We start from the raw sequence: 13,495 nt of genomic DNA, 5'->3' as shown, positions 1-13,495 counted from the left end.
TGAATATTCTTCCTTTTATAGACCACAGTAGATTCTTGACAATTCTAATTATAACTAAGCCTGTGAATTGTGTGAAATGCTGAGGTCCATGTGTTACCCCTACACTTAGCAATGGAACTTCTACCACAAAATGTATCTTGCAGTGGCTAATATTGCTGTTACTACAATTTGAGAGCCTCTTAGTGTCCGAAGTTTGAATCATTTGCTGATATTTTTTTGCACAAAATCAAAAATACCGGCATGCTACCGGCAAGACATGCCAGATAGGGGAAGCGGGGGTAGCACCGCCATGTGGGCAACACCGCCATCCCCTCTATCGGCAAAACTCTGAATTGTAAATGTAAACACCTGCCATTTCGGTGTCCAAACGGAAGCGGGGCGCCACGTGAGGTAGGTTTCGCTAAGATTTATTTGATTTTAAGATCGCAATTGCCCATTTTGTGAATTACTAACCATCGTTGTAACCATTTGGCATGTTTTAGCACCAAGTAAGTGGTCATTTCAAGTCAAAATACCTCGATTTTTACGCTAAATTTGAAGGCATGAAGTGCTCTTCGTTGAGAAAGGAATTACAGAAGAATCGCGTCCCGGCTTGTTTTCCCGTCGGGGCGTTGTCGGTCCATGACTGTGTGTGGGGTAACACCGCCATGCTCGGCGGTGCTACCCCAAGGGGTGGCAAAATGGATAAAGCCGCAATGATGACTCACTCAGCTCGGAGAAGAGCTTTAGTTAGGCCGCAAACGTCGTCTGTTTTTTAACCTCACGTTCGACTTCACTGGATGTTTCGAAATAAACGTGAATTTGACAGGCTTTGTATGCATATTGTCCGCACCAAACAGTCTGATCTGTGACAAACTAACAACCAACTCTTGTGTGTCTTATATGAGTATGAGTTACTATTTCAGACAGCAGTAACGCTACCAAGGGCGGCTGTCACCGTAAGGCCGATCTGTGGATAACACCACCATCGGTGGCGGTGCTACCCGCACATTTTTAGAGGACGAAAAATGCAGGGCTTGTTTTCGACGTCTGTAAAGTAGCGAAATTTTATAATGGAGCGCTGGAAACTTTGCCAACATGTAGGAAAACATCCCTACTTTCACATGAATGCAAAAGAGCTTCGTTTTTACTACGCATATCAGCTCGGTGAGCAGAAATGCTTAAGGTGGCGGTGCTCCCCCGCTTCCCCTACCACGAATAAACCTGCGGTAGTGAAAAATTACCGGCATGCCGGTAGTGCGGTAGGGAAATTTTGCAACTCTAAATTGAGGACCCACACTGGGGAGCGGCCGTACGGCTGCTCCGTCTGCATGGCACGATTCACTCGAAGGTCACATCTGAACATACACATGCGTATGCACACTGGGGAGCGGCCGTACGGCTGCTCTATCTGCACAGCACGGTTCACTAGACGGTTACGCCTCAACACACACATGCGTACCCACACTGGGGAGCGGCTTTATCGGTGCTCTGTCTGCACGGCACTGTTCGCTAAACGGACAGATCTTACCAGACACATGCAAACCCACACTGGGGAGCGGCTTTACCGGTGCTCTGTCTGCACGGCACGTTTCGTTCAACAGTCAAACCTGACGACGCATATGCAGGCCCACACGAAGGACGGCCCACACGTATGACCGGTGTGTTAAATGGTTTGAACGGCGGGATGGAAAGCTGAGACGTGTCGACAAGTGCATGACCGGCTGCTGTTGTGTTTTAGCTGTAATTGTCGTCAGTCAGCTTGGTGGCTGCCCGTGTCACGTCTGGTCTCTTTGTGTTTACACAGGGTGAATCAGTAATTGTGTTAAAACTGGCCCCTACACATAGGAGGTAAGGAGTGTTGCTGTTTGGCATAGTGCCGTAACGCTATAATTTGCGAAGAATAGCTGGGTACGTTAAGAAATAACGTCTCTTTTTGTGGCCGCAACTCACACCGCATTCGCAGCATTTCCTATGATCTGCGCAGTCTTTGTCTACAAGGGGTAGACGGAAAGTAGCTTGTCGTGATATGTAAATCTTGCAACCCAATCCTTACCAGCGTGGCGTCTGTTACGTACGAGTACGACTTGCGAACCGTATGTGCTCCTACATCGGGGAGTCGATGCTTCTTGTCTTGTCTATACGGCAGACCATGTGCCGCCGAGGGGTCTTATAAAACAGCCAACAGATCTTACAAAAAAAACGAGGGGTCTCCGGAAAAAAAATCGGCTCCGGCTCCGGCTCCGGGTGAAATGTCATGGCGGCTCCGGCTCCGGCTCCGAGTAAAATGGTCCGGCTCCGGCGGCTCCGGCTCCGGTTCCTACTCAGTACATCCCCTGTGTGATTAATTAAATACGGGTGAAAGAAAAAAGGCGATTGGACTGGTGCACGCAAGGTGCACGTTGCTTCTGTATTTGCACAACAAGGCTATTTTGATAACCACATATTTTACTGCCTTGCACTGTCAAACCCAACTAGGTCAATATTTTTTCCTCTAAAAAAAGAGCCGGAGTCGCCCCCTTTTTTGACGGCTCCGGCTCCGGCTTCGGCTCCGGGCTATGTTGTTTCACGGCTCCGGCTCCGGGCAAAATATGCCGGCTTGGGCCCGGCGGCTCCGGCTCTAGCTCCGGCTCCGGCTCCGCACCCCTGATGCTCAGCATGTCAGACTTCGTCTCTGGGGTAATTTTGGGCGAAATCGAGAGACCCCGGAGAATATCCATCTGGAGCGATCCAGGCTGAATCTGGGAGATCTGTTGAGTATACCAGACTTCTGAGACCGGATTCGTGCTCAGCATGTCAGACTTGGTCCCTCGGCCGAATTTGGGCCCAATCGGCTGACCCCAGAATATCAATCTACAGATTGAAAGCAAACTGCTGCTAAATTGACAGCAGTAGTGTCCGAACTCCGAACGTCTTTATTTCTACCATGTCCGAACGCAGCCTTGTCATCTGAAAATCGACATTTATGACGCCATTTTGCTGCATTACCGCGTGTCAGCTGAACTCATTAATGGTGTGGCGTTTCGATTGTCATTTCATTGATATTGGGTGAATTGGGATATTATTCTTTTATTGTGTGTTTCATTGGCTTGTAATATTTATTAGAGGCCTTTGCAGCTTTTTACCGTTCAACTGTGGCAAGAGCGGCCTTGGGCAAGAGATTGAGATAGACAGAATAGACTGGGAACCGATGCTGAAAAGGGATTGGAGTTGGAGTGGTCTTGATTTCTCAAGATGGATCAGCTTGGTGAGTTGTTATATCTGCAGACAAGCATTACAGATATTAGTAAGCCTGGCGTCCCAGCAAGATGCCAGATTGGGACGACAGAGATATATAGACCAAAACGAACCGAACCTGACCTAACTTTACCTACGACCTACAAACCTACAACGTACCCTTCAAACCTAGAAAACCTACAACCTACAATGGTATCTGGCATCTTCCTGGGACACCAGGGTTACTTATACCGCATTACAAACTTAAGTGTAATGAAAGTTTGTAGTTTGTAATGGAACTAATTTAGTGGAACAGAGTTGGTCTCACTGCTGTGGCTGTCTTCTGAACAAACAGTCCCCTTCAATCACCATTGTGCTGCTGCTATTGTTTGTTTTAAATTCTTCAGAACAATGGCTATGCAGAGTATGCATCTAGCACTTTTACTGAGCGCTGTTCGGCAGCCGGCTATTTTGTGTGCAGGGTATGACGTATTTCGCGAGCCGACGTCACAGGCGGTGACGTCGGCTCGCGCGCGAGCCGAGCGCCAACGTCAAACTAACGGGAACCCTCGGACACCCTCGGGGCATAAACCGCGGAGCAGCATATTGAGCGAGTCATTATAAGGAAAATTCATATATTTTCGTTTCTCAAATGATAATCAGGGTGTCTCTTACCTTTTTACATATCATTTAGGCTTACCTAACACTTCAGTTGCCAAATATCTGCAATTTATTCAAGCGAAGGTATTTTCAGTAAATATCAATGGTATACACCGAAATCTTTTGAATAAAAACTCCAACTAACAGAAATAAAAATAACTTAATTTATTCCAACCATTTCCTCCAAATAAACAACATAAAAACTCACTTTTACACACATCATTCATAATAAAGCATACTAACACGCCGCTTTTGACAATTGCGGCGTCAAGTGGCGCGCTGCTAGCGCTCTTTTTCGATCGCAGAGACCCTGCACGCGCGCGAGCACACTACGTCACATCCGGGGGGCACAGGTATATGAAAAATCGCAGTGACGTAACACTTTTCTCGCTTCTCATTGGTCAATAGCCCGTTGTCGGGGTAACGTGCACGTATGTGAGCGCGGGCAAGAGTACTAGCCGGCCGCCGATCAGGGCTCTGGACTGTGCAAGTTTACAGCTTCTGTGTAGTTAAAGGGACCCTCCCACCTTTAACATTAGATTTGAGTTGAGATAGCCAAAATGGGGTCCCTGGCTCACAATTACCGGTTTCGGCACTCACAACATCGAGAAATGCCTTAAATCGGAAATATTGAATTTCAAAATTGCAGCATTTTGATTCAGAGTGGCTAGCGCATAGGTATACCCCTCTGAATGTGTGACGTCAGCGCAGATATCTAACAATTTTTAAATGTTTGACTAAAACTTTTTGTAGCACGCGGTGGTATATGCTGCTTTGCACGCAATAAGTGCCACACTTTCAGCTGCCAAACTATTGCTTCCAAATAAAGTCGCTAGGAACAGCGGAGATCCCAAAAAGTAAACAAAAGTAAAAGTCTAATATCTTGAAAACCGGTGATTATTTTTCGGTGAAATTTGGTAGATATTCGTTTTCGCTCTTTCTGAACCAAGCGACATCACTTTCATGCCAATTCATCAACTTTTTTGAAGGTGGGAGGGTCCCTTTAAATTGGGGAAATTATGGGATTGAAGTACAGGCATGAAGGATTCTGTCAATTTAATATTTTGGTCTGGGGGATGACCATACATAAGCAATTTAACTTTTTTATTCAATTGGGTATGTTTTTACTTTTAAAGGACTGGCATAGGAAAAAAGGGTCATATTGATCTATGTTTTATCAGTTGAAATAATAACTTAAGTATGTTAGTGTGCTCAAAACTAGTAGGTAGCTTTCAAAACTATGTGAGTACCTAGCTCTTTGATAATTGGTACCTTCTTGTTGAAATCATATCATTGGAACTGATGACAGTGTCATGGATATTGGACACTATTGGAAATTACTCAATTATTTGTGATGAGAACTAAATAACTTTGTCACTTCTTGTTTCCTACCTACTCATTGTGAATCGGTATTGTCACGATGGGCGTGAACTGACGAAGGACATTGAACCTCATCCCACCAGTGTCTGAGCCACTGCCGTCCATGCGGACTGCGTCAATGACACCGGTAGAATCAAAGTGGTCTCGGGAGGGCTCTGCTGACGGCAACGAGGAATGGGGTCCGTCAGAGTGTGTAAGGCGGTCTCAGAGGCAGAGGAACTCCACTCCCATAGACAGTGGCTCCGAGGGCATCCCTGAGCCGGCTGTGAAGGAGGAGATAAAGATTGAAGTCACTTCACCAAGGGTAAGTGTACAAATTGAAAGTGCGCATCCATATTTGACATCTTTTACTGTCAGGTTGATATACATAATGCAAAAGTAAAATGTGTTCGAATAGTCTAATCAGTGGTACATAAGGTTACATGTTTTCTTTAACAATGCTGTTTTTTCGGGTCCGGTCTAGGTTGAGCGTCCGTCGTCTCCCTCGGTGTCAGACGAGGATCCTTTATCGGACCGCGCTCTGCAGTCTCTGGTGAAGGAGGAAGAGTTCCTGTGTCGGTCGCCTTCACCGTCTGAAGACTTTATGGGTTTCACTGAGGTGGACCGGGACAGGTAAGGGCTGATCCAGTGCCTTGTTGAAATTTTTAGTAGTTATGTGTCATTGTAGACACTGTGTGCTTGTGATGAATTCTCATAATTGTTGCTTTTTCAGTGCTTGGTTCATCTCCAATGTGAAAAGGAATCTGTTACCGGTCGTTCCGTCGGACAGTCAAGACTCCATTGAAGGTAAATTGATTAAATCAGTAATACGGAAAGGGTTCTACCGTTAGATCATGATTCATGAGTCTTATTTTTGTACCCTGCAGAGGAAATTTCAGTTTTTATATCATTGGATTGGGACTCTGCAAAAGTGATATAATGGTCTAACTGTCATGCATTCTATTGAATTGGCCCTGTGATAAATACTATCCAATCGTTCATGACTAATCATGGTATTTTATTACAGTCTTTGCTGAGGGAGGGCTCATCAAGAGTCAACGTCTCGTCATTAACTACCGGGACGTGGATGGTCTCGATGATGGTAACATATGTGAGTTTTTTCCCTCCTTTTAGTAAACTAGCGAACCTTTCCTCATTTAAAGACGAATGTACCAACACCATAGGACCTCAAAATTGCAGACAAATAAAAACAATAGTAGACGTACTGTTTTGGTCAAGCAGAAACGTAAAAAATGAAATCTTACAAACTCTACTGTCCATCGAGCCGTAAATACCCTTTTGCCCTTCTTTTCGGCAGTTTGTGACTTGTGCTGCCGCGATAGGGACGGAGAATGTCCTGTCCATGGACCGCTGAAGATCATACCCGATACCAAGGTAAGAAACGCGTTGGTTTTGTGTCTTCCACACATCATCCTTCAGTTCGTATTCTTTATTACTCCGATGGTTGCGTCCCACATTTCAACATTGAATGCGATTGATGTGGTGTTATGCATAAATCAGAGAATGACAGTACGTGCATCTATAAAATGATCGTTTTCTTTGATATTTTTGTTATCCTCTTTCTCTTTACAGTTATTGCATTTGCTGCAGGTTTGTCAGTACTGTCATGGGTGCGACCAGGTCTACAGCGGTTCTATGATCTATATTCACAAAACATCCCTGGCTAATTTCCAACCAAGCTAACGGTCTTCGTACCTTCTTAATTATATCATCTTTGGTCGACATTTTGCTGTATATACGCTGAATATTCCAGGCACGACCCGGTATCGGAGGTGCCGAAAGGGACCTCAAGACTCTGCCGTCGTCTCTCAGCTCTGGTCAGTCGAGAAATCCAGCATCTGGCACCGGTAAGTTGATAAGGCAAAACAAACGGTGGTGCGTAACAACCGCTGCTGGATTTTGCTGCAAACATTTGGTGATGGTGCTTGTATTGCTCAATTTACCTCGCATTCGATGTCTCTCGGACGACGAAGATTCTACGTCGTCCGGCCAATCCCGTCCAAGGTCAGCGGGGGCTCGGCTGCAGTTCTGGAACGTGATTGGCCGGACGGCGTAGGATCTTCGCCGTCCGAGAGACATCGAACCCGTGGTTAATGTCCCATGGATTATCAGTGCCTTGTGTGTCCATTGAGATAAAGTGAAGACGTGCGTATGTTCGATTCCACGACATTCTTTATTCGATTTCAGGAGTTTTTGCGGAGAATGATCTTCCTGCGCGCCAAAGACTTGGTCCTTACGAGGGCATCTTGACCACCGAGCAGGGTCAGGCTCGAACCACCGGGTACAGATGGCAGGTCGGTTTTGTCATTTATCTGCCAAATATCATTAATCCTTATTTGCAATACCTAACATCTTGCTGGTTCATATTTTGTATCATACTTTAACTTTGGTTCCATTACTTTCACACTGGCACTTTTCGATTCTATTACTATGGAGTTATTGAGACGATTAAGAAATATTTAAAATCATTTCACAACAATGACAGAGAGACAGAAAGTTGACCATGATTGTAGATATAAAACTTTATCGGAATTCACTGGGATTGTACTGCGTATGCAAGTCCAAATATTTCGGCCAATATTGTTTGGCCTTGGTCCGTCACTGGACAACTACAATAACCCTATAAGTATAGCTCACATTGCAGCGATACCCAAAATTCTAAATTAGAATCACAGACAAAAATTCAAATCCCTGCGCGCTATCAACCATGTAGGAGACTCCAAGTTAAGAAAATCTAGATACACTCACTATTTCCTATCAAAGTATGCTGTAAATTTAACTATAAAATACATACAAACACACAGACAAGATGTTATACACAGAACACATTCGGCGTCATTAGTTTTTAATTCAGTCCACTCATACTACAGTGAATGAACACGCCAAAGACATCCAACACGGACGCAGATTGAAATCGGCACCGGCACGACACGCAAGTGAGTGTTCTGGTCAGATGCGCCCTTTGGAGGCAAGAACAGTAGCCTATGTCAGTGATTGGAGGAAGAGGACAGTGCGCGAGGCCATCGAAATAAAAGAGAAGGATCCAGATATGAACAGAGATGTTGGAAAATTCGCACTGAGCCCAATTTGGGATTTGCCTCTAAAAAACGCAAGATGATATTCGTTCCTCTCATCACTGTAGTATGAGTGGACTGAATTAAAAACTAATGACGCCGAATGTGTTCTGTGTATAACATCTTGTCTGTGTGTTTGTATGTATTTTATAGTTAAATTTACAGCATACTTTGATAGGAAATAGTGAGTGTATCTAGATTTTCTTAACTTGGAGTCTCCTACATGGTTGATAGCGCGCAGGGATTTGAATTTTTGTCTGTGATTCTAATTTAGAATTTTGGGTATCGCTGCAATGTGATGTCCGTCAAGATAGCCCATATTCAGCCCAGATTCAGCCCGGATTCAGCCTAGATTCGGGACACCTCCGAACAAGCTGAAACTCGCACACAATGTAGGCCATGACATGCCCAATCCACAGTCCAAGTCATTCGGTGGCACTCCCAGCCGTTTGACCTACAGAGGTCAGCAAAGGTCACGTGGCCCAAATTTGCACAGCAGATTGTGGCCCACCCAGTAGAGCTAGAGCGCTAAAAATGGCACCAATCGACTCGTCAGCATCTAATCTTACTTTCCCAACACTCATTTGACCTCTCAAGGTCATGCGATGACCTAAGGTCATTTGTGGGCTATGTCGAAAATACACTTGCACAGCAGTTTTCGAGTAGAGGGATTGACCGAATTCCAAATCAAAGCACATCATCGGGTAGCCCATTGGCCGTAGTAACTTTACTTAAAAACCGCTTTTCGATATATGACCCCGTTTGACATCGGTAGGTCAAAATGTGCAAATAAACGACACTCAATACGTCGCAGCCCGGATTCAGCCCAGATTCTGGACACCTCCGATCAAGCTGAAACTCGCACACAATGTAGGTTATGACATGCACAATCCACAGTCCAAGTCATTCGGTGGCACTCCCAGCCGTTTGACCTACAGAGGTCAGCAAAGGTCACGTGGCCCAAATTTGCACAGCAGATTGTGGCCCACCCAGTAGAGCTAGAGCACTAAAAATGGCACCAATCGACTTGTCAGCATCTAATCTTACTTTCCCAACACTCATTTGACCTCTCAAGGTCATGCGATGACCTAAGGACATTTGTGGGCTATGTCGAAAATACACTTGCACAGCAGTTTTCGAGTAGAGGGATTGAGCGAATTCCAATTCAAAGCACATCATCGGGTAGCTCATAGGCCGTAGTAACTTTCCTTAAAAACCGCTTTTCGATATGTGACCCCGTTTGACCTCGGTAGGTCAAAATGTGCAAATAAACGACACTCAATACGTCGCAGCCCGGATTCAGCCCAGATTCGGGACACCTCCGATCAAGCTGCAACTCGCACACAATGTAGGCCATGACATGTCCAATCCACCGTCCAAGTCATTCGCTGGCACTCCTAGCCGTTTGACCTACAGAGGTCAGCAAATGTCACGTGGCCCAAATTTGCACAGCAGATTGTGGCCCACCCAATAGAGCTAGAGCGCCAAAAATGGCACCAATCGACTCGCCAGCATCTAATCTTACTTTCCCAAAACTCATTTGACCTCTCAAGGTCATGCGATGACCTAAGGTCATTTGTGGGCTATGTCGAAAATACACTTGCACAGCAGTTTTCGAGTAGAGGGATTGACCGAATTCCAAATCAAAGCACATCATCGGGTAGCCCATAGGCCGTAGTAACTTTCCCTAAAAACCGCTTTTCGATATGTGACCCCGTTTGACCTTGGTAGGTCAAAATGTGCAAATAAACGACACTCAATACGTCGCAGCCCGGATTCAGCCCAGATTCGGGACACCTCCGATCAAGCTGAAACTCGCACACAATGTAGGCCATGACATGTCTAATCCACAGTCCTAGTAATTCGGTGGCACTCCTAGCCGTTTGACCTACAGAGGTCAGCAAAGGTCACGTGGCCCAAATTTGCACAGCAGATTGTGGCCCACCCAGTAGAGCTAGAGCGCCAAAAATGGCACCAATCGACTCGCCAGCATCTAATCTTACTTTCCCAACACTCATTTGACCTCTCAAGGTCATGCGATGACCTAAGGTCATTTGTGGGCTATGTCGAAAATACACTTGCACAGCAGTTTTCGAGTAGAGGGATTGACCGAATTCCAAATCAAAGCACATCATCGGGTAGCCCATAGGCCGTAGTAACTTTCCTTAACCCGGCAGGCGGTGGGCCTACCAGCCACCTTCCGCGCGGTGGGGGGGGGGGCACTTTTTTGCCCCCCCCCCGTATCTCCGAAACTACTGGACGGATCCGGAAAATTCAAACGGCGTTCGATAGCCCTGTCAAATTTGTTGAGGGAAACCGAATTTCATTGACCTCGGGGTCACCGATGACGTCACAGGTCAGGTCAAAGATAAAATGTTTCACCGTTCACGGGGCTTCTAGGGAAAGCGCTATAACACCGAGTAAAACGCATTTTGTCGAAAATCAGCGATAAGGCGTCAGTTGTCTAGTACATATGTTGCTATTAGAGGTCACTGGTCATACCAGGTCAGGTCACAGGTCAGGTCACCAAAGGTCACCAAGGGTCACCACATGAGCCCAACTTTACTAAGGTTATGCGATGCATGTTTTATGGCCAGTTTTTCATTTCCAACTCAATGGTGTTGGTTATAAGACCATCAGGTACGGTTTAGGTCACTTTCTGGTGGAGGTGAGGTCAAGGTCAGGTCAAAAAAGGTGAAATTTCAAAGTTGATATTTTTGCATAAAATCGGTATCGATTCGATGCAGCTCGTCACGGGGAGTCTAATGGTGGTCTTTGTTTTGCGCTACGAGGTCTAGAATTGCTAAAAATTGAGTTTGAAAATTTGACGTCATCAATTTTGAACAGTTTTTTCGCTATAACTTGGCCAAAAAAAGAGGTATCGATCTCAAATTTGGTATGTAGATAGAAGGCGGTAGGGGATATCACATATATTCCGGTTTTTTCGAAATTCAAAAAACTTTTTGGATTTTTAGGCTAGTATATTCGAAAAATCTATTTTTTGATTTTTGGGGGTCAAAATCCAAAAAAAATCGAAAAACCGAAATAGCAGTTTTGTAGCCCTCTTAATTCCACACCTTTTATGTCTGAAACATTTTTCTGTATCTCTAAAGCTGTAGGCCTGACAGCTCTTCCCGCGAAACCTTTTTTTGGGTCGAAAATGGCAAAAATGACGTCACTCTGACGTCAATAGCGGCCAACCTATCATAGCCTTTGGAAAATTTTTGGTCACTATGTGCGCTAGCTGCTCCCGGGAGGGTACTGAAAGTTTGGTGACGATCGGCGCAGCGGTTCTCGAGATATATCGAAAAAACTAAAGGGGGGGGGGGGCAAAAAAATGCCCCCCCACCGCCTGGAAGGTTAAAAACCGCTTTTCGATATGTGACCCCGTTTGACCTCGGTAGGTCAAAATGTGCAAATAAAAGACACTCGGGCTGCGACGTATGGAGTGTCGTTAATTTGCACATTTTGACCTGCCGAGGTCAAACGGGGTCACATATCGAAAAGCAGCTTTTAAGGAAAGTTACTACGGCCTATGGGCTACCCGATGATGTGCTTTGATTTGGAAGTCGGTCAATTCCTCTACTCGAAAACTGCTGTGCAAGTGTATTTTCGACATAGCCCACAAATGACCTTAGGTCATCGCATGACCTTGAGAGGTCAAATGAGTGTTGGGAAAAAAGTATTAGATGCTGGCGAGTCGATTGGTGCCATTTTTAGCGATCTAGCTCTACTGGGTGGGCCACAATCTGCTGTGCAAATTTAGGCCACGTGACCTTTGCTGACCTCTCTAGGTCAAACGGCTGAGAGTGCCGTCGAATGACTTGGACTGTGGATTGGGCACGTCATCGCCTACATTGTGTGCGAGTTTCAGCTTGATCGGAGGTGTCCCGAATCTGGGCTGAATCCGGGCTGCGACGTATGGAGTGTCGTTTATTTGCGCATTTTGACCTGCCGAGGTCAAACGGGGCCACATATCGAAAAGCGGTTTTTAAGGAAAGTTACTACGGCCTATGGGCTACCCGATGATGTGCTTTGATTTGGAATTCGGTCAATCCCTCTACTCGAAAACTGCTGTGCAAGTGTATTTTCGACATAGCCCACAAATGACCTTAGGTCATCGCATGACCTTGAGAGGTCAAATGAGTGTTGGGAAAGTAAGATTAGATGCTGGCGAGTCGATTGGTGCCATTTTTAGCGCTCTAACTCTACTGGGTGGGCCACAATCTGCTGTGCAAATTTGGGCCACGTGACCTTTGCTGACCTCTGTAGGTCAAACGGCTGGGAGTGCCACCAAATGACTTAGACTGTGGATTGGGCATGTCATGGCCTACATTGTGTGCGAGTTTCAGCTTGATCGGAGGTGTCCCGAATCTGGGCTGAATCCGGGCTGCGACGTATGGAGTGTCGTTTATTTGCGCATTTTGACCTGCCGAGGTTAAACGGGGTCACATATCGAAAAGCGGTTTTTAAGGAAAGTTACTACGGCCTATGGGCTACCCGATGATGTGCTTTGATTTGGAATTCGGTCAATCCCTCTACTCGAAAACTGCTGTGCAAGTGTATTTTCGACATAGCCCACAAATGACCTTAGGTCATCTAACATGTAACATGTCATGGCCTACATTGTGTGCGAGTTTCAGCTTGATCGAAGGTGTCCCGAATCTGGGCTGAATCCGGGCTGCGACGTATGGAGTGTCGTTTATTTGCGCATTTTGACCTGCCGAGGTCGACCTTAGGTCATCGTATGACCTTGAGAGGTCAAATGAGTGTTGGGAAAATAAGATTAGATGCTGGCGAGTCGATTGGTGCCATTTTTAGCGCTCTAACTCTACTGGGTGGGCCACAATCTGCTGTGCAAATTTGGGCCACGTGACCTTTGCTGACCTCTGTAGGTCAAACGGCTGGGAGTGCCACTGAATGACTTGGACTGTGAATTGGGCATGTCATGGCCTACATTGTGTGCGAGTTTCAGCTTGATCGAAGGTGTCCCGAATCTGGGCTGAATCCGGGCTGCGACGTATGGAGTGTCGTTTATTTGCGCATTTTGACCTGCCGAGGTCAAACGGGGTCACATATCGAAAAGCGGTTTTTAAGGAAAGTTACTACGGCCTATGGGCTACCGGATGATGTGCTTTGATTTGGAATTCGGTCAATCCCTCTACTCGAAAACTGCTGTGCAAGTG

General features: G+C 45.8%; 1 protein-coding gene across 7 annotated transcripts in view; it reads left to right on the top strand.

The window, feature by feature from the left end:
- The first annotated feature begins 2,967 nt into the window (after window positions 1–2,967).
- Window positions 2,968–13,495, top strand: part of LOC122384611 (histone-lysine N-methyltransferase PRDM9-like) — a 49,609-nt gene continuing 39,081 nt past the window's right edge. For 3 of the 7 annotated variants that reach the window (XM_043372191.1, XM_043372192.1, XM_043372190.1), the window contains exons 1-8: window positions 3,008–3,226; window positions 5,319–5,539; window positions 5,699–5,847; window positions 5,948–6,021; window positions 6,242–6,325; window positions 6,533–6,609; window positions 6,989–7,082; window positions 7,423–7,529. In XM_043372191.1, the coding sequence (XP_043228126.1) occupies window positions 3,214–3,226; window positions 5,319–5,539; window positions 5,699–5,847; window positions 5,948–6,021; window positions 6,242–6,325; window positions 6,533–6,609; window positions 6,989–7,082; window positions 7,423–7,529 (819 nt within the window). In that variant the 5' untranslated portion in view covers window positions 3,008–3,213. Of the gene's footprint in view, window positions 3,227–5,318; window positions 5,540–5,698; window positions 5,848–5,947; window positions 6,022–6,241; window positions 6,326–6,532; window positions 6,610–6,988; window positions 7,083–7,422; window positions 7,530–13,495 lie in introns of all 7 variants that reach the window. The other 4 variants (XM_043372187.1, XM_043372188.1, XM_043372186.1 and 1 more) reach the window with 4 other exon arrangements.

The sequence above is a fragment of the Amphibalanus amphitrite genome, unplaced genomic scaffold, assembly GCF_019059575.1.
Source record: "Amphibalanus amphitrite isolate SeventyFive unplaced genomic scaffold, NRLGWU_Aamphi_draft 000194F_arrow, whole genome shotgun sequence".
NCBI classification, from domain to species: Eukaryota; Metazoa; Arthropoda; class Thecostraca; order Balanomorpha; family Balanidae; genus Amphibalanus; species Amphibalanus amphitrite.
The sequence above is the reverse complement of the archived record's forward strand: the minus strand, read 5'-3'. Positions and strand labels throughout refer to the sequence as shown.